At 41.1% G+C, this 20494-nt stretch overlaps 1 protein-coding gene across 1 annotated transcript in view; it reads right to left on the bottom strand.

Moving 5' to 3' along the window:
- Positions 1-20494, bottom strand: part of ADAMTS12 (ADAM metallopeptidase with thrombospondin type 1 motif 12) — a 344768-nt gene that overhangs the window by 116606 nt on the left and 207668 nt on the right. The window contains exons 6-7 of the mRNA XM_058716861.1: positions 10084-10208; positions 5849-5998 (exon numbers count right to left, since the gene is read on the bottom strand). Coding sequence (XP_058572844.1) covers positions 5849-5998; positions 10084-10208 — 275 coding nt within the window. The remainder of the gene's footprint in view (positions 1-5848; positions 5999-10083; positions 10209-20494) is intronic.

Genomic DNA, 20494 nt, shown 5'->3' on the forward strand with positions numbered 1-20494 from the left:
CCTCTGGGGATTGTACCTTCATTGTTGGGCACTTACATAAGGAGTCTGATAAAGGTGGTGAGAGACTTCAGGTATAAATGGCTGATATAATCCAGGGTCTTCAGGAATGGATTTTCAAAAAGTTTTCTCTCAAAATAAAAGTGAAATTATTCACATAAGGCCTTAGCACAAGTTAGTTAACTTTACTTTCTATTTTGCATCACACATAATCAGTAATGAAACAAACATGTTTCCAAGAAACAATGGGTTATCTTTGTTATTAATCTTTGAGTGTCTTTTTGGGATACTGGTTTATCAGTTTTTTGTTCATTCTTGGATTGCTGCAGCCATTTCATTAATCTGCCCAGTGTTTCTCAGTTTGGTCCACAATTAGGACTATATAGCTAAAGAAAGAACTAAATACCCCAGAAGTATCTTTTACTATGAGCAAAAGTTTCTTAGGAAGCCCTTAAAGTCTTCTTTCATTTGGTTTTGTTTTGCTCAAGTATTTTTCTATCACTCAAACTCAAGCCTATGTGTTTCTTCAACTTTCTCTTTTTTATCAGTGACTCTAAACTTGTTTTTTTGGGGGGGGGGCATTTAAAAGATGCTGTTTTAACACAAATCAAAAGCACAATGAGATATCACTTAACTCTGGTCAGAATGTCTAGAATCAAAAAGATAAGATTCTCACCACTGGTAAGAATGTAGAGAAAAAGGAACCCTTATGCACTGTTGGTGGGAATGTAAATTGGTACAGCCACTGTGGAAAACAGTATGGAAGTTCATCAAACAATTAAAAAGAGAAATACCATGTGATCCAGTAATTCCACTACTAGGTATTTATCCAAAGAAATTGAAAACACTAATTCAAAAAGATACATACTTCTATGTTCACTACAACATTATTTACAATAGCCAGGATATGGAAGCAACCTAAGTGTCCATCGATAGATGAATGGATGAAGAAGATGTGGTGTGTGTGTATATATATATATACACACAATGGAATATTAGTCATTAAAGGATGAAATCTTGCCATTTGCAACAACATGGATGGACCTAGAGGGTATTATGCTAAGTGAAATAAGTCAGACTGAAAAAGAAAAATACCATATGATCTCATTCATATGTGGAATCTAAAACACAAATGAATAAACAAACAAACAGAAAGCAGAATCAGATGTGTAAATACAGAGAACAAACTGGTGGTTGCCAGAGGGCAGGAGTATGGAGGGTGAGCGATACAGATAAAAATGGGTGAAGGGGAGTGGCGCATACAGACTTCCGGTTATGGAATTAATTAAGTCATGGGAATAAAAGGCACAACACAGGGAATACAGTCAATGATACCGTAACAGGGTTGTATGTTGACAGATATACTACACTTGTGGTGAGCATAGCATAACCTATAGAGCAGCTGAATCACTGTGTTGTACACCTGAAACTAATGTAACATTGTGTATCAACTATACTCAAATAAAAAAAGATTAAATAAAAAAAGTCTTTATTTAGGTTATCTGTATATGTCCTGATGCCTTTTTTTTTTAAATTAAACTTTTTATTTTGAGATTATTGCAGGTTCAGTTGCAGTTTTAAGAAATAAACAAAGCGGTCCCCTGTATCCATCACTCCCATTCCCCCCAATGGTAACACATTACAAAACTATAATCCAGTAGCACAGTTGGGGTATTGATGCTGATACTGTCCAGACACAGAATATTATCATCACCACATGGATCCCTCATGTTGTAGTTATAGCCACACCCACTTCCTTCCCTCTCCCATTCCATCCTTAAACCCTGGCAGCCATATATACGTTCTCCATTTCTACAATTTTGACATTTCAATCACATACAGCATGTAACCTTTTGGGACTGGCTTTTTTTTCACAGAGCATAACTGTTTGAAGATTTATCAGGTCACTGTATGTATCAATGAAACAGTGAAAAAAAACATGTTTCCAAGAAACAATGGGGTATCTTTCATTTTATTGCTAACTAGTATTCCATAATATGTGTCCATCCCAGTTTATGTAACCATTCACCCTGTTGGGTTGACACCACCCCTGGATTGTTTCTAGTTTGGGGCTATTAAGATTAAGCTTCTATAAACATTCACGTAAAGGTTTTTGTGTGAACATAAATCTTCCTTTCTCCAGGACAAATCTCAGGAGTACAACTGCTGGATCATACGGTAGTTGTAGGTTTACAGCTTAAAAAACCGACAAACTACTCTCTACAGTGCCTGGACCATTTTACTTTCTCACCAGCAATGTCTGAATGATCCGATCCCTCTGCAACCTTGCCAGCATTTGGGGTCACCACTATTTTTTTAGTCATTCTGATTGTTGTGTGACATCTCATTGCGATTTCAATTTGCATTTCCCTGGTAGCTAATGATGTTGAATATAGTTTCAAGTGCTTATCTGCCACTTGTATGTCTTTTCTGGTGGAATTTCTCCTTTTTGCCCATTTTTTAATTGTACTGTTTGGGTTGTTTTACTATTGAGGTTTTTGTTTTGTTTACATTTATTTATTGATTTTGAGAAACAGCAAGAGTATGAGCAGGGGAGGGGCAGAGAGAGAGGGAGAGAGAATCCCAAGCAGGAGATTCAAACTCAGGAACTGTGGGATCATGACCTGAACTGAAATCAAGAGTTGGATCCTCAACCGACTGAGGCACCCAGGCGCCCTACTATTTGAGTTTTGACAGTTGCTTATATATTTTAGATGCTTAGTTCTACTGGACATATGGAGTATTCATTTCCTAGGTAGGTCATAAAAATTATTGTGAGCTTAGTGGCTTAAAATAACATAAACTTATTCTCTCACAGTCCTGGAGGACGGAAGTCTGAAATCAAGGTGTCAGCAGCACTCTGAACCCTTCAAAGTCTCCAGGGGAGAATTTCTCCTTGCCCCTTCCAGCTTCTGGTGGCTGCAGGCTTCCTGACTTGTGGCAGTACGACTCTAACTTCTGCCTCCATCTTTACATGGTCTTCTCTTTGATCTGTGTCCAAATCCCCCTCTCCAGTCATTGGGTTTAGGGCCCAACCTAAATCTAGGGTGATTTAGTTTCAAAATTATTAACTAATAACATCTGCAAAGATCCTATTTCCAAAACAGGCTACATTCTGAAGTTCATAGAAGCCTTGAATTTGTGAAGGGGAACACTATTTAAGCCACTACATAGGGCTTGCAAACATTTTCTCTTGGGCTGTGGCTTGTATTTTCATCCTCTTAAAAGAGTCAAAAGTTTTAATTTTGATGAGTCCAAGTTTTAAATGTTTCCTTTTATCGATTGTGCATTTGATGCCAAGTTTAGAAACTCTTTGCCTAGCCCTAGATACTTAAAATTTCCTATTTATGTCCTAAACGTTTTTTAGTTTTACATTTTACATTTAAGTTTGTGTTCTACTTCAAGATCATTTTTGCATATGGTGTGAGACTTAAGTAGAGACTCTTTTTATATATTAAAAACCAACACGGGGCTTGATCTCACAACCCTGGGATCATGACCTGAGCTGAAACCAAGAGTCAGACACTCAACTGACTGAGCCACCCAGGCACCCCACACACAATCTTGATTACTGAAGCTGTATAATAAATTTTGAAATCTTGTAGCCTGATTCTTCTCATTTTATTATTCTTTTTCAAATTGTTTTGAAAACTTATTCTAGTTCCTCTGCCTTTCCATATACATTTTAGATTAATTTTTTCTATATCTCAAAAAGAATCGTGATGAGGGGTGCCTGGGTGGCTCAGTCGGTTAAGCAGCCGACTTCAGCTCAGGTCATGAGCTCGCGGTCCGTGAGTTCAAGCCCCGCGTCGGGCTCTGTGCTGACAGCTCAGAGCCTGGAGCCTGTTTCCGATTCTGTGTCTCCCTCTCTCTGACCCTCCCCCATTCATGCTCTGTCTCTCTTTGTCTCAAAAATGAATAAACGTTAAAAAAAATTAAAAAAAAAAAGAATCGTGATGAAATTCTCATAGAAATATCATTAAACCTATATATTTATTTCAGAAGAATTTCATCTTTACTATGTTGAGTCTTCCAATTCATGACCATAATAGGTTTCTCCATCTATTAGGAGATCTCTATTTCTTTCCGCAGTGTTGTGTAGTTTTCAGCATATGAGTCCTGTACATGTTTTGTAAGATTTAAATGTTTATAATAATTTTATACAAATATTTCATACTTCTGAGTGATTGTGAAAGGTACCACATTTTTAATTTCAGTGTTCACTCGTTCATTGTCTGTATATAAAAATGTGAGTGATTCTGTATGTTTATGTTGTATCCTGTGAGCTTATTCTAGTTGGTGTGTTTGCATAGATTCTTTGGGGTTTTGTACATATACAATTATATTATCTGCAAATAGAGCTAGTTTTATATCTTCCTAATCTGTATGTTTTTTTTCTTGTCTTAGTGCACTGGCTAAAACCATACTCCTTTTTCTTTCTGTTCCTCAGACTTCGGCATTTACTTTGTCCTGTCTTCAAGTTCACTGGTTCTTATTTTGTCTGCTTATATCTGCCAATGAATCCCTCCAGTTAATTTTTTTTATTAGAGTGATTGCACTTTTTAGCTCCAAAATTTCATCTTGGTTTCTTGTTAGATCTTCTATATCTTTATTGATATTGTTATTTTGTTCACATATCATTTCCTTTATCTTCTCCACATCTTCTTTAGTTCTTTGAGCATCTTTAAGGCAGTTGTTTCAAAATCTTTGTCTAACAAATCTGCCCTCAGGAACAGTTTCTGTTGATTTATTTTTTTTCCTTTGAGATCATACTTTCCTGGTTCTTTGTATGTTTTATGATTTTTTGGGTAGAAAAATGGACATTTGAATCTGTTAATGTGGTAACTCTGGAAATCAGATTCTTCCTCTTCTGTAGGGTTTTCTGTTTTTATTATTGTTGTTGTTGTTGTTGTTATTATTATTACTATTATTATTATTGTAGGCTGTGTCTGTGTCAAGGATCACCCTGAGGTAAAAATTTAAGGTCTTCGCAGGTCTTTTCAGAGTCTTTATCTGGGCACATGTGATCACTTTCTAATTTTCCCCATGTATGTAATTATTTTTGAAAGTCCTATTCTTTATTGTCTAGCTCTCAAAAGGGAAAAAGGAGAAATAAAAAGAGGGAGAGAAAATGGTGCTGGCCTCTTAAATCCTCTGGCAGTCACTCCAGTTTAAGGGGAGCTTGCAACAATGTGGAGAGGTGCAACAACAATGGCTGCCCCAACTTTGTCTTCACCTCTGTGATCAGAAGCAGCCATCAGCAACCAGAGCACAACTTGCACCTCCTGTTAACTGATGTTTGCTTAATGGTCTTCTCCATCGTATAGCAGTTTTAAATTTCTGCTTTATTCAATGTGTTCCTTCAATACATATAAGTAAAATGGGGTTAACAATGGTATCTATTTCATAAGGTTATCAAAAGGAATCAACAACACAACCCAAAATGGAAGACATAAAGGGTGCAAAAATGTTAATGTTTGTGACTTGTCAGTGATATTAACACCTCAGCATTTTATAAAAACTAAACAAGGATTGTTACTCCCGAATTAATCGAGTAAGTTAAAGCTTATGTCCTTGTCTGTGTTCAACCCTTTCTAATTCAGAAAATTGTAGTAGCCTCTTTGATTCTGTGGTGTAGTAGGTACAAGTGGTCAGGGAAGAAGAGACGCTGAAATCTTTGAAGTGTGTGATTATCCCCACTTTACAGATGAGGAAGCAGAGGTTTAGGAGGGTGAGTCTCAAGACACAGTGTAACCCGACTCCTAATGCCCCATTTAAGGTGCTTGCCCTTCCCTCTACTGACATGGTACATGAACATGGCAAGGGGATCTCAGTTTCCTTGGCCCTTTACCTGTGTCCGAGCTCATGGGCAATTGTGAAAGCCAGAGGGAGTCCAGAGTCTTCATTGATGTTACAGCTCCGGTGAGGCTGGCACATTCCTGACAGGTGGGACAGACCCAAAGTCTCACAGGGGCGATTGACACTAGCACAGATGTCTTTTCTGAAAGCAGAGAATAGAGATGCATAGGCTCCCAAAGAAACATCTGAAAAAATCCTCCTGGAAAAAATCTGGGTATTAGTTCACATTCAATATGGTCTGGAAAGTATGGTTAAATTATTTTTAAAACTCCATAGGGAGCAATTCACAATTCATAAGATTATTATGATTTCACCTCTAATTACTGACTCTCACTAACACCTAAAAATGTGGGAAAATATGACAATTTTTAATGTTTATTTATTTTTCAGAGAGAGAGAGAGAAAGCTCAAGCAAGCATGAGCAGGGGAAGGGCAGAGAGAGACAGGGAGAGAGAGAGAATCCCAAGTAGGTTCCATGCTATCAGCTTGAAGCCTGACATGGGGCTCAATCTCAAGAACCTGAGCAGAAATCAAGTTGGATGCTTACCTGAGCCATTCAGTCACTCCATGACAAAGGTTTTATTTTGAGTTGCTTTTGCCCTTAATCTCAGGATGCCAAATTATATTGTTTGGCCAAAAAGAGAAGGATCTGATTGAAAATTGAAGATTATTTGAACTTTTAAATAAAGGATAACCAACAGTGGCTGAGCGTTTTCACATATGAAACCCTTTTTGGTCTTTCTGGGGTCTGTGCTCAAAATGCATCTGAGAACTTTTGCTTATTCATGAAAAAGGCAATTGATCTCATCAATCCATCTAGAGATCAAATCAGTTGGCTCTCCAGCCCCACTACCCTAACTATATGGGACATTGGAGAGAATGCACATACAAATAAAGACTCTTAGGATCTCAAAAAATACTGGTTATGGTTTTTAAATGTAAAAATATGCTTCCATACCTTTGTGGGGATTATTTCAGTCATTGACAAGAGTTAACTTGGTTTGGTCTGGTTTTCTTCAATTCAGGAAGAGCTCTTTGCCAAGAATAACTAGCATAAATGCCAAGAAGGTTCTGAGCTTGTTAGCTGCAGACCTTCAACTCATCAGGTTTGTGTGGGTACCCTTTCTGGCAACTAATGATCTGTTTGATGTTTCCATTGGGCCATGGAAAAGATCCAGGCTCTGAAAACCCCTGCGAGTCCTCTGTTCTCCAGGAGGCAATGGCTGGGACAAGGGGATAGAAGAGAGTGGCAGCCCATGTCACGGCATGCCAACTGACATGATCCCCACTCTAATGGCAATAGTTTTTGGGTAGATTTGTGTTGGAGAGCTAGATTGGATCAGACAGCCCAATCATTCTAAATAATTTCTGTGTCTGTGGGAGGACCAACCAACCAACGTTTCCACCCCTGCTGCAAAATGTACTTGTTACTATTTCATTTTTTTAAAAGTCTAGACCTGCTTGGAGCTGCTGGGAAAAGATTGGTGTCTACTGCTAATTCACCTGCTTTCTCATTCAGATGGGGCAGGTGTTAGGTCCATTACATAATTGTTTACTAACTGCCTACTAAGTATCTAGCACTAAAGAGGAAAAAGGGGGGGGGGTAATAAAAGAATTATAGAAACATGAGTCTTGCAGACAAGGAGCTTCTGCTCCCCAAAGCAGATTAGCTCTACCTTCACCATGCACTGGATATTGTATAAGAGAAAACATGCCTTGGTATGCAGTTACTAGCCTTGCTTCATGTGGTATGTTTAAGCCAAATCCACCTTCTACTGAATGCAACTCTGCAGAGAACCCTGTTGAATGGATCTCAGCACAGTCATCCATAGGCAAGTCACATACCTCCGTCCCTGGTCCTGCCTGTTTTTCAAACCAGAGGTTCCCAACAGGGGTTGATTTTGCTCCCCACCCACTCTTAGAGACAGTTTGGGTTGTCACAACTTGTAGGAGGGTCTACTGGCATCTCATGGATACAGGCAAGAGATGCTGTTAAATATACCTCAGCACACAGACAGCCCTGCACAACAAAAGAATTACCCAACTCAAGATGCTGAGGGTAAGAAATCCTGCTTTAGCATTTGAAATACTCTCCACTCTTCAGGAGTTGGTGAGGTTCATCATATACTGAAACCAGGCCCTTGTTTGAAGGAAGAAAAATTGTCATAATAAGAAAAAAAATCATAATAAGAGAACAGATCCTTCATATTCTTATGGGTAATAGTTAAGAGTACAACTATTAGGGTCAAACTACCTGGATTTAAGTCTGAGCTGTACTTGTTAATGGAAATGAGATTTGAGGCAAGTGACATAACCACGCCTCAGTTTCCCCATCTATAAAATGGGAATAATTGATGGTAGTTCAACTACCAGACTTGTGTAGATTAAATGGAAAAATGATTGTTCTAATAGATGTAGCACAGTGCTACATCAGACACTCCACAAATGCCAGCTATCATTAATTCACTCATTTCCTCATGTGAATGAGAGAAGAAATGATATCTGCTTTCAGGGCAAGGAAAGAGAGGAAGCTGACACAGTTTCTAACAGTGGTCCTGAATCCAGGGTTCTTCCCTACAGCTAGGTCCTGCCTGGACTGAAGTCTTTCCCTGGCTTCTTGCCCAGGTCCTCAGTTTTCCCTGCCTGTGTGTTGCTCCCCCACCCCTTGCCCCCCACCCCGGCCAGGGCCCCAGTGCTTTCGTTCCACACCCACACTAATCTGCCTCCCAGCAGAGCTACCAATGTCACAGACCCTAATATGAATCTAATGTAATAGGTTTATTCCACAAACTTCTTTTGAAAACTGCATTCAACTGAAGTTTTGATACTTTCATTCAAAAGAATGACTCTGATGGTCGGAGTGAAATTTGGTTATCATTCTTTGCGGGCACCCCATGCATTGGGATACCAAAGGGACCAAAATGTTCAGGGGCAGCCTGCCCTCCTGGGGAGAACACACGCGTACACACACACACACACACACACACACACACACACACAGGGACTTCCAGTGCATGAGTTCTCTGTGGCTGACAAACCAGGCTGAGCAGACTCTTCTATTTACACATTTCCTGATGTCTCCAAATCTGCACAGGAGTTCCCCATGAGAAGTTAACTCCCCCGTTAATGAAAGACTTCATTTAAAATAATGTCTGGGGGTGCCTGGGTGGCTCAGTTGTTGGTTAAGTGTCTGGCTCTTGATTTCAGCTGAGGTTATGATCTCATGGTTCATGGGTTTGAGCCCCGTGTCGGGCTCTGTGCTGATGGTATGCAGCCTGCTTCGGATTCTCTCTCCCTTTCTCTCTGTCCCTCCTTCTCCCCCCCCTCTCAAAATTAAAATAAAATAAGATAAAATAAAATAATGTCTGATGCTTGGCAGGTGTTCAATAAGTATTTATTGAATCAGTGAGCAAACATAGCCTCCAAGAGCCTGGGTTGATCAGAAAAGTTCATTAGCCTTTCACAGCTATGAGTCTTGGAAGGTTGATGGTTTTTATTAGCACCACAGGGTCTGTCTGTCATCAGAACAAAATAGTATCTTCATGAGAATAAAGGGAGACAAGTGTAAGCAAACTGCTCTGTGTATTCAGGGAAGGGCCGGCAGCCCATATTCTGTCCTCACCATCAGTCAGGGATGGGTTACAAGGAGGACTGATTTCTGTAGAGAAGGTTGCATGTTTCTAAACTGGAGTAAAAATTTTAAGAAGAAAATAAAGGATTGGAAAGCCCAGGCTTAAAAGTTACAGGAGTCTTTTTTTTAATTTTTTTTTTAACGTTTATTTATTTTTGAGACAGAGAGAGACAGAGCATGAACGGGGGAGGGTCAGAGAGAGGGAGACACAGAATCTGAAACAGGCTCCAGGCTCCGAGAAAAGTTACAGGAGTCTTTAACAAGGATCTGTAAACAATCTTCCTGAGCTTATAGAGCTGCATGAAAAAGCCAATTTTAAAGATGAAGTCATCATTGGGATATGAAAAAGGCCTGCATTTTGCCAACAGATTTTTGCCAACAGTTTATTAACACGGAGAGTTTTGTCACACACGTTTAATAGTTTCCCCCTCACTGGTATGGACGTCAGGAGTTGTCTAGATCGTAGATGCTGCCTTTAAAAATGATCAAAAGCGGCAAAGAGTAGGAGACTCTCATGGGTTTGAATAGGGGACAACTCTTTCACCTGCCAGCCCCCCTGCTTCGCAGCCCCTGGCTTCCTGTAGTCCCTGGGGTACCTGGTGAGGAGGACGGCCACGTCATGATGGGCAGGGTTAAGGTCACTCTTGGGATTGATGCTCTTCTGCCACTTACAGAAGCTGGACAGTGTCTTCTCTGCATGGTGAACTATTTTCAATCCTTGCTAGAGAAAGAAGAGGAAGAGATTGGCATGGATGAGTTTACTGTGCTCAGGGCTCATCACAGAAGCTCTCAGAAGCAACCAAGTGTGACAAGCTCTGGGTGGGCACCTCAGATATCTGTTAGGCAGGAATCTGGCAGAGGCCAACTTACTCCCTGCTCTAAATACCATCACCCTCATGACTTTTATCAAAAGAATCTGAAGGGCAGAAGTGCAGGACAGAAATTATCACTGGAACAAGTAGCCCTTGAAGAAAAATTAAAACTGCATTAGCCAAGACCAAGAGCTGTTTGAAGTCACAGCTCTAGCAGCACTCTGCTTCCTAAGCCACTATAATTCCAAAGAGCATTTTTACTTCTAATGCAACAACAGAAAATGATTTTCAACAAAAAGCTTCTTCCTTGCATGAGAACTCCTACAACCTGGGTTTCCATTTTGGTCTCACATCTGCGGATGAAAGGCAGAGGATGACATAGTCTCTCTAGGCTTCTAACCAGTTGGAATCATTAGCTGTCTGACAATAATTAGGTTGCTGCATTGGATGCCCCAGCCTGCACTTTCAAGGGCTGCTGAGTAATCTATTTGGGCCATTGTTACGACCCAGGATGGGAAGAGAGGGCTTGTTCCAAATTAACTGGCTGAACACTTGTCAAATGGAGGGGGATAGATAATCATCTTTATTTGAATTTCTAAAGGAGATGTTCCTTTTCCTTTGCCCCATTTCTTTGGGGTCTCTATATCAAGCTGGCCCTCCTACAGGGTGGATTCTACCTGGAGAATGACTACTTCATTGATCTACTCTAATCTGAGTCTATCACTCTGGCCTCAGTCCAAGAAGTTCAACACAATCTCTACATCAAACTATGAACTTGCTTCTCCACTACTCTGCATTTTGCTAAGGCCACACCCAAAGCAAACAAGGCCTGAGAGGCTTCAGTTTCCTGTTAAAGGCACTTCCAGGTGCCCACCCACCCCCTCCACACACACACACATGCTAATTAAGCACCACAGACCACCTGCCTTTCATGAAAATGCAGAAAGGTGGCTCATCATCAGACATGAAAACCCATGGAATTGCTTAGCATTATGAATTTAAATAGAAGAAACAGACTTCTTAATTTACTAATCCTCACTGTTCTGTCATCCAGCAGAATCATGTATGGTGGAAAGGGAGGAGGAATTATGGGGGCCTAGCTGGGTACAGGGGTCAGCTTCCTATTCATCTAGTCAACCCTACCTAGTCAACCCTACCAGAACCAAGGCTTACACCCACCATAGGGAATTGGCAAGGGGGCATAAAGCAGGAATGGAAGGAAAGAGAATGGAAGGCACGAGAAAGAAAAGAGAAGTAAATAAAAAGGGAGAGAGGAAGGAAAGAAAAGAGAGGAAATATTTCTTGATCATTATGTGATCTTTGTGCCAGATACTTTCACATATATTCTTTCATTTCATTTAATTGCATCTTCTCGGCATTATTTCTAAAGAAAGCATTGTTATTTTCATTTACAAGAGGGAATTGAACCTCAGAGAAGTGAAAAACGAGCTGAAGGTGATTTGAGTCAGATACTGAATCAAAGACCCCAAGAAGGAGGGCTCCTGGGTGAAGCATGGTTCCAGTGGGTGGCCACCCTCATTAGAAGACAGCTCCTTCACACAGGAAGGTAGATTATCAAACAAAGCATCAACTACAATTTGATTGCCTTGAGGTCTGTTTTCAACCCTTCATTTCTTTGTTTGGTTATGGGCTTTTATTGTTTTGTGTGTGGGAGGAGGTCTCTGAGAGAATGCTCATTAATTAAAAAAAAAAAAAGACCATTTAGAATTATTCCAAAGGAAAAGAACTACTTAGGCATAAGTCTAACAAAACATATGCAAGATCTGTGTCCTGAAAATCACAACATGCTGATCAAAGAGCAGAGGCTCAATGTAAATTTCACACTTTATACAAATACTGACTCAGATGGATCACAGACTGAAATGTAAAATGTAAAACTATACAACTTTTCAAAAAAAAATCATAGGAGAACATCTTGGAGACCTGGGGCTAGGCAAGGAGTTCATAGATTTGACACTAAGGACATCATACATAAAAGGGAAAACTGAAAAACTGGACTTCACCAAAATTAAAACCTTTTGCTGTGAGAGATAGCTTTGAAGGGAATGAAAAGATGAACTACAGAATGGAAGGAAATATTTATTAGACAAAGGACTTGTACAAAGAATACATGAAGATCTCTCAAAACTCAACAATAAAAAATAACGACAGAAAACAAACATGAAATCTCATTTCACTGCAGAGGATGTACAGATGACAAAAAAGCACATGAAAAGATGTTCAACCTCATTCGCCAGCAGAGAATTGTTACCTAAAACCACAATGAAATGTTACTACAGGCCTATCAGAACAGATACAATTAAAGACAGTAGCAGCGCCCAATCAATGGGGAGGATGTGGGGAAGTTGGCCGCAGGTAACACTGCTGGTAAGAGGGCAAGATGCTATAGCCACTACAGAAAACAGGTGGATAGTTTCTTTAAAGCAAACAAACAAACATGCAACCACCCCCTGACCCAGCAATTGCATCCCTGGACATTTATCCCAGAGAAATGGAAGACTTGTGTTCACACAAGATCCTGTAGGAGAATGTTTATAGAACTTCATTCATACTAGCAAAAAACTGGAACCCAAATATCCCTCAATGAGTGAATGATTAAACAAACTGGTAAATACCGTGGAACACTACCCAGCACTGAAATAGAACAAACACTTGAATGCATACAATTTGGATGTATTCTTGAGGGAAATACCTTGAATGAAAAAAATCCAATCTCAAGAGGTTATGTACTCTGTGATTACATTTATATATTTTTATTACAAATATATTGCAATATATTTATATTACAAATGACACAATTATAGAGATAGAGAACAAGCTGGTGTTTTCCAGGGGTTAGGTTGGTAGGTGGAAGGCAGGTCCAAAAGCATGGCACGAGTTGTCCTTGTAATGAAACTATTCTGTATTGTGATAGTAGTCACATAAATTTACATGTGTTAAACTGCATAGACGTAAATGCACACACACACACACACACACACACACACACTTACACACACAAATCAGTTCGTATAAAACTGATGAAATCTGAGTAAGGTAAGGGTTTGTATTCATTTCTTGGTTATGATATTATACTAGAGTTATGCAAGATGTTGTCACTGGGAGAAGGTGAGTGAAGGATATAAAGGATTTCTCTGTGCTATTTCTTCCAACTGTATGTGACTCTATAATTATTTCAAAACAAAAATATTTTAAAAATATCTTAAAAATGATAACCGGTCTGAATAAAGGCTTGAGGGTTGCAACAGAAAATCTTACAGTGCACTTTTCAGTATGATTCTATGTGGGCTACTTACTAGTTAGTCGTATGTGCAATCCCATAGCTTTGAATGAAAGGGAAGCTGTACTCTTTGAGATGGGTTACGGTGGGTAGGAATAGCCCACACACACACCCACACCCTGCATACTTCACGCACCTACGCAAAGGTTTAATTAAGTTCCCTGTTTAAGTAGCCATGAATATAAGAACTTATTAGGGTTAAGGTGACCACACAGACAGAAGCAGAGGGAGGCCATCTCAGAATATTCTTCGGCTCACAAAATCCCTGGTGGGGGCACACAGCTCAAAGTGGGATACCACCAGATTAGAAAAGCTCAATTTTTGCTTCATTATTGCCCTTTTATATGTTGGTTGGACTCACCACTTTGGAAGACTTACATACTAATCCGTGAATGTCTGTTTAAGGAAAAGTGAATGTTTACAAACCTCTACTCTCCCCGAGCCAAATTCAGTGTCAGCAAGGACATATCTTCATCGTGGGGAAAGCAGAGTCATTTTCCAGATGTTGAAGCATAAACTCTGCTTCCAGTTTTCCCATAAATTACTAAGAGCTCATTTCCCTGAAGGGCCTTAGGTATTAGGCATCCAATCCTCTCGCTTCAACAGTGAGGAAATGCAGGCCAGAGAGGGGCAGTACTCTAGCCAAGTCACACAGCAGGTGTTGGCAGAGCTGGGCTTCGACCCAGGTTTGCAGCTACTAGTCCAGGACTAATGATTTCCAAACTGTTGAAGACTTCTCTAAGTCTAGGAACTTCTGTAAGTTTAGACTTCAAAAAGTCTAAACTTTTTGCTTGAACAATAGGAAAGATTTAACGATTAGCCCAGTGGATGATTTTTGCTTATTTCTTCTCCCCCAGGTCACACTGGGGAGGAGACAAACACAGGAAGAGATGCTCTACTTCTGAGACCCCCAGCTCTCCATCCTCCTCTTGCTCTCTGACCACTTCTCAGGCTCCTCCCAGGCTCTTCTGTCCTTCTTTTGGCTCACTGCTCATTTCACTCTCAATCACAGTCAGATTTTGGGACATCACCTATATGCTGCTGACTCTTGAATCTACATCTCATTCCAAACCTCTCTTAGAGTGCAAACTCATGCACCCAAATCTCTTGATGGACACCTTCTGGATGGCACCACTCAGCCATCCCTGAAATCCTCCCCCAATAATCTTAACCTGCTATTCTTCCTGCTTCCTCGAAGTTGAAACGCCATCAACTTAGTGGTCTAAACTTAGAAACACCGGTGTCCACCTGTTGGTCTCCTCTCCCTCCATATCCTGCTTCCCCATCTGTCCTCAGGTGCTGTTAAATCTACCTCCCCTCCATTTTTATTCCCAACTGCCCTAGCTGAAACTCTGATCATTTCATGCCTGAGTTTCTGTTTGCATCATTTCTGAACTGTTCTCCCTCTTTCTTTTTCATTCTTAAATCCATCCTCTGTTGTTGCCAGGCTGATCGAGTCAAAACCAGAGTCTGCCCATATCATGACCCATGGCTCAAGACTCTTCAAAGCCTGACCTCTAGGAAGCTCTCCCTTCACCTGCATGCAACTTCACAGTTTATGCTCTGGCAACAGACTACTGATATTACCTCCAACCCCCCTTCCCCCCCCCACACCCACCACCAAATGCCACACACCATGGTCTATTTACCTTGCTGTTTTCAAGCTTTTCCTCTACCTAAAATGCCCTTCTCTCCTTTCTTACCCCTTCAACATATTTAACATCCATTCATTCTTTAAGACTCAATTTGAGCATTTCCAGGAAGGCTTCCCTGATCTCACTCTGGATTAGGGTCCTGCCAGTTTATCTTGCACATACCTGGCTCAACAGCACTTGCTGCCCTAGGTTAAAATGATCAAATTGTGTGCCTGTTTTCCTCCTTAGCTTTTTCAGAACAAGGTCTGAGGCGTATTCCCCTACTTATCTTAGGCACTGCACATAGCCTGGCACACGGCAGGTGTACAGACTAAACTGAGGCTGTGCACCACCCCCCAAGGAATGGAGAAAAGGTGAAGAATACATCCACTGAGCCAGACAAAAGTGTAGCTCACATGGGTAAGAGGTTTTGTGGTGGATCAGTAAAGAAGAAAGATCTCCTGTGGATTAGAGAAGCGAAGAGAAGGGGTCAGGAGTGTAAGAATAGAGCAAACACCATCTGTAATAATAATTTTGGTGCCTTGAGGTAGGAACTGCTGGGAGGCAGTTCTACGTGGATCGCTCATGTTTCTTCACATCATCTGAGCAAAAGCATGGACAGCTTTTATATCTCCCCAAGGATGTTGTGTGGAAATAGACTTGAGTACAGAGAGAATGTCCCCCTCCACGGAAGAGGAAAGATTTATTTGCTGTCTAGAATAAAAAGGATAATGACTCCCTCTGGAGCACAAGCTGACAGGTTTGCTCACAACCTCCTTTAAAGGACTGTGATAAAACCCACTGTGTGCACAGCATCCACCCAGGCTGCCCCTTTCACCCCCTTGAAGGGACAAGAGGGGCAGCTGCAAACATGAAGCTCCTGCCTCATGCTGTGCTGTGAGTAATAAAGTCCTCTATCTCCAACCCAGAAATCTCACATCTTCTCCCAGCATCACATCCAGGAAAGCATGGCAGGATAACTGGTGAGCTCACAAGGAGAATAAAATCTAAGACCCTTCATAGTTCTTGACAAAAATGAGGAGAATGGACAAAATGTGACTATGGAGTCATGAGAACTATGTTAATGTTGAACCATCTACACACATGGGTCAGCGTGGTTGTTGAGATTTGCTAGCTGTGGGACTACTGGCAGAGGGAGTGGAGGAGAGGAAAAGGAGCTGAAAAGTAGATGTCAACAATGTGTTCTCACATCCCAACATTCCTACAAAGCGATTCTGGAATAACCTGAGGGTTAGTCACCGATGAGAAAATAAAATGTTAGGAACTAAAGTCTTCCCCCAAAATTCTGCTTGCTTTCTCCCTACTGCTTTTGTCATTTTTTTTTTTTTTTACAGACAAAGCAAGTGCATAATTAACTAAGTTGCTGATCATTTGCTAATCATTTGTGGATCATTGTAAGCTGGTACCTTGTCCCTGTGTAGAACTTCCACCTACAATATGTGATATTTAACACAAGTTCAGTAACGGTGTCATCAGGATCCCTTACGACTTTTCTACTAAATGTCATGACTCTTCCAGGAGGTTTTAAGTGAGCACAACTTTTCTGCACTCCCTCAGCCTCTTACTCTCCAAGTCTCATAAGACTTACTCTCCAAGTCTCATTAGCCCAGGAAACACTCATTGCATTTAGTTTCTTGAATGCACTTGATCACAGGAGCCCCAAGAAGCATAATTAACTATGCCTCAAAACCACGAGCCCCAAGCATGCCCAAGACGCAGAAGAATTTTGGGGAGGTCATACTGGCTCACTGAATATGGGGAGACTTGAGCATGTTCCATAAAGCATCCTTGTAATTATGTGAGCTTGTCAACACAGACCCCCATCCATGCTAATTTACACCCAGTTTCCTCTGTAAACAAAAATAGATTTCCCTTTTTGTTCTTTCACTGTTTTTTCTTCTCACCGTAGTTTCTCAAATGGGTCCAACTTCCTCTTTCCTACTCGTTTGAGTACTCAACCCTATCAGGGAGAAGACCTCAAGGAAATCTGCAACAGATCACAGAAACAGCCCCAAGTGGGAGACAGGAAATGAACCTGCAAAATGTGGCTTTTGCTATAAATTGTTCTCTCGGTAAGCTCTCTGTATAATGAAAAAAAAATCTTGTATGGATTTCCTTGGAATTGCTAGTAACAGCTTGTGATTCAAAGCACAACCTGGATTATGTTCTGCCAGCCAGGCTTAGGTTCCTAAGAAAAAAGATACTGGACAGAGAAGAGAAAATAGTACAAAGTTTTACATGAAAACTAAGGAATAATTCACCTATCAGACAAAAAGTCTTGATTAAAAAAGAAGTGATGAGTGTATAAATTCTTTGCCAATATTTTTGACATTTATCCCAAAAGAGCTGTGATTATATAGCATAATACAGACCTAGAAATCCCCCTGGGGAAAGGGGAAATCACCAGCCTGAATTCCCAAAGCTAACAGTTCTTTAACTCTAGAGTGTCGTAAAAGGAAACCCAACATTAAATCACTTGGAGACCAAGAGGGAAATTCATTCTCTGAAAACAGTCACCATCTTCCTGTCTGTCAGCCCTCCCACCGCTCTTTCAAGCCAGCCTGACACCCTCAGGCTCCACCCCCGATGGCACAGTGACTGCGACCCATCTGGCCTCATCCCAGCTCACTCCCACCCCTCTTTTTTCTCTATCCTGTTCTTAAAAGGAATCCCAGCTTATGACCCTAATCTTGTCCTTCAGATTTTCTATTTTCCTTCAATAACTCTGCATGGTTTCCTCATCTGTGAAATGAGCATAACAGCAACATACAGGGTTGTGGTTGGGCCTACGTGATGATGATGACAGGAAGAAGTATCACACCAACAGTAACATTTACTGAGTGGTTTCTACAAGCCAGATGCTATGCTAACTAATGCAGGAATTAACATGTCTGATTCTCACAGCAATCCTAGCAAGTAGATATTATTATCCCCATTTTACAGAATGAAGAAATGGAGGCACAGACGTGTCAAATAACCTACCAAAGATCATACAGCTGGAAAGGGGAGGGACTAATGATAAATCTGATTCTCTCCTTGAGGTCAACTGCTCACAAGTGTTGGAGGGAGGGGACTAATCCTATCCCTAACCCTTGGCCCAAAAGGGGAACAGGGAGGCCATCGAATGAATTGGTCTAAAGTGGAAAGGGCTTGAGGCCAGGTCTGTGTCCAAGTACTTAAGGGAGAATAAAAAGTTCAAAGGATAGGATTAGGGTCATAAAATGACAATGAGAGCTTGGTTCAGGGCTACAGGAAAGCAGAATAGGAATCGAGAGCACATGGGCTCATATCTGAAGCTACTGTGATTTCATGGCCCACAATGTCTCAGTATCCCTGATATGTCCTTCCAGCATATTTTTTTGAGCACTTCAGTTTCCACTGGTCTGAAATATCACCACCTTGTCTTTGAGGAAGCCACCAGGTTGCTCCAAATTTAATACCGTCTCAGATCATTCTAGTTTATTCTCAAAACGTGATGAAAATCCATAGTGGTTTTTAGGTAGCAGTGAATGACAAACAAAAACTTCACTTTACACATCAACCATAGTGTCTTTTGAACCTACCACAGAAAATGAAGCCCCAAAATGGTGTTAGCTGTCAGATGTGATTAGAATAAGAAAGATGAGAGTTGTAGAAAGTCACTATGGAAGAGGCCTACCTCAGAGACCCTGCCTCAGTATTCCCTGATGTGGGAAACAAAGGCAGAGGAAAATGGCAGATAAAATTAAATTTCCTTATAACCTGCAGCTCATTGACAAATACTTGAGCCTGGCTGAGTAAAACTTTTCTCCAGGGAACTCCCGCCTATCTTAATGTTAATGTTTTGCTAGAGGGAAAACAACCTTAGCTTGACAATAGCTAGGCCTCCAGGATCCTGGGAGTCTTCTTTAGCATACTAAAATCTCACTGGAAACTTCCCCTGGACTTTACCTCCCCCAACTCCCAAATATATAAGCAGTCTCTCCACAGGGTCTGAGGCAGCTCTTCCTGCCCATGGGTCCTGTCCCCAGGCTTTAATAAAAGCATGTTTTTGCACCAAAGACGTCTTCAAGAATTCTTTCTTGGCCATCAGCTCCAGACCCCACGAAACCCACTATCACCCCCAAACCTCATCATTTTCCACCTCATATCACTTTCCATAGAGCCCTAGAACCATCTCTCTAATGACTTTCTTTCCATTTCATCTCTTAGTTTGAAACCATCCAGAAGCTCCCACAGAATTTGATCCAAATCCCTTTATATGGGCTCTATCCCTTACCAGGCTTGTCATAACAGCAGCTGACCCTCATCTTTGTCCTGACTGCTGATTTAATGTGCTCACTCTTTCCCTTATCTATTACATACCAATAAGGCTAGATGGTGAGCAACATCAGACCCAGCCTCCGCCTTTAAGTCTTACATACTAATGAAGGGAAGTGCATCAATCAGATGTAAAATTACAACTGTGATATGTGCTGTAAAGAAGAAATACATAGCATTGTGAAAGTGTATAATAGAATCTTACTGGGCATGGAGGTCAGGGAAGGCTTCCTCAGTGAACTGACTCTTGAGCTGATATCTAAAGGATTAAGGTGTCAACTAAGTGAAGACAGGAAGGAAGACAGTCCAGGCAACAAGACCAGTGGCAGGAGAACCATGAGGAGAAGACTACTGCTCTATCCCGAAAGTAAAGGGGGCATAGTAAGAGATGAGAGAGGGACTCATAAAAGCGCTGTATGGCTTTAAACCAGGGGTGGGGGCGGGGTGGAGAATGGATGCGGGGGGCGGGGGGGGGGAGTGGGTATGATTGGATTACCATTTTTCTTAATGTTTATTTATTTTTGAGAGAGAGACAGCATGAGCAAGGGAGGGGCAGAGAGAGAGGGAGACACAGAATCTGAAGCAGGTTCCAGGCTCTAAGCTGGCAGCACAGAGCTTGAAGCGGGGCTCAAACTCATGAACCGTGAGATCATGACCTGCGCCGGAGTCAGACACTTAATGGACTGAGCCACCCAGGCACCCCAGATTACCATTTTGACATCATCCTGGCGGCAATGAGAAAATGAGATCAAAAGGAATCCAAATCGACCAAAGTAAACACAACTGTAGCCCAGGAAAAAGATAACTGTTTTTTTGAATTAAAGTGAGAAACGGAAAGAATCAGATAAAATTGGCTGCCCCTAATGATGGACTGGATATGAGGGGTGGGAGGAGGTGACATGGTTGTCCTCTGGATCTCTGGCTTCCACACCTGGAAGGG

Source organism: Neofelis nebulosa, chromosome 1 (assembly GCF_028018385.1).
Source record: "Neofelis nebulosa isolate mNeoNeb1 chromosome 1, mNeoNeb1.pri, whole genome shotgun sequence".
In the NCBI taxonomy this organism is placed as follows: domain Eukaryota; kingdom Metazoa; phylum Chordata; class Mammalia; order Carnivora; family Felidae; genus Neofelis; species Neofelis nebulosa.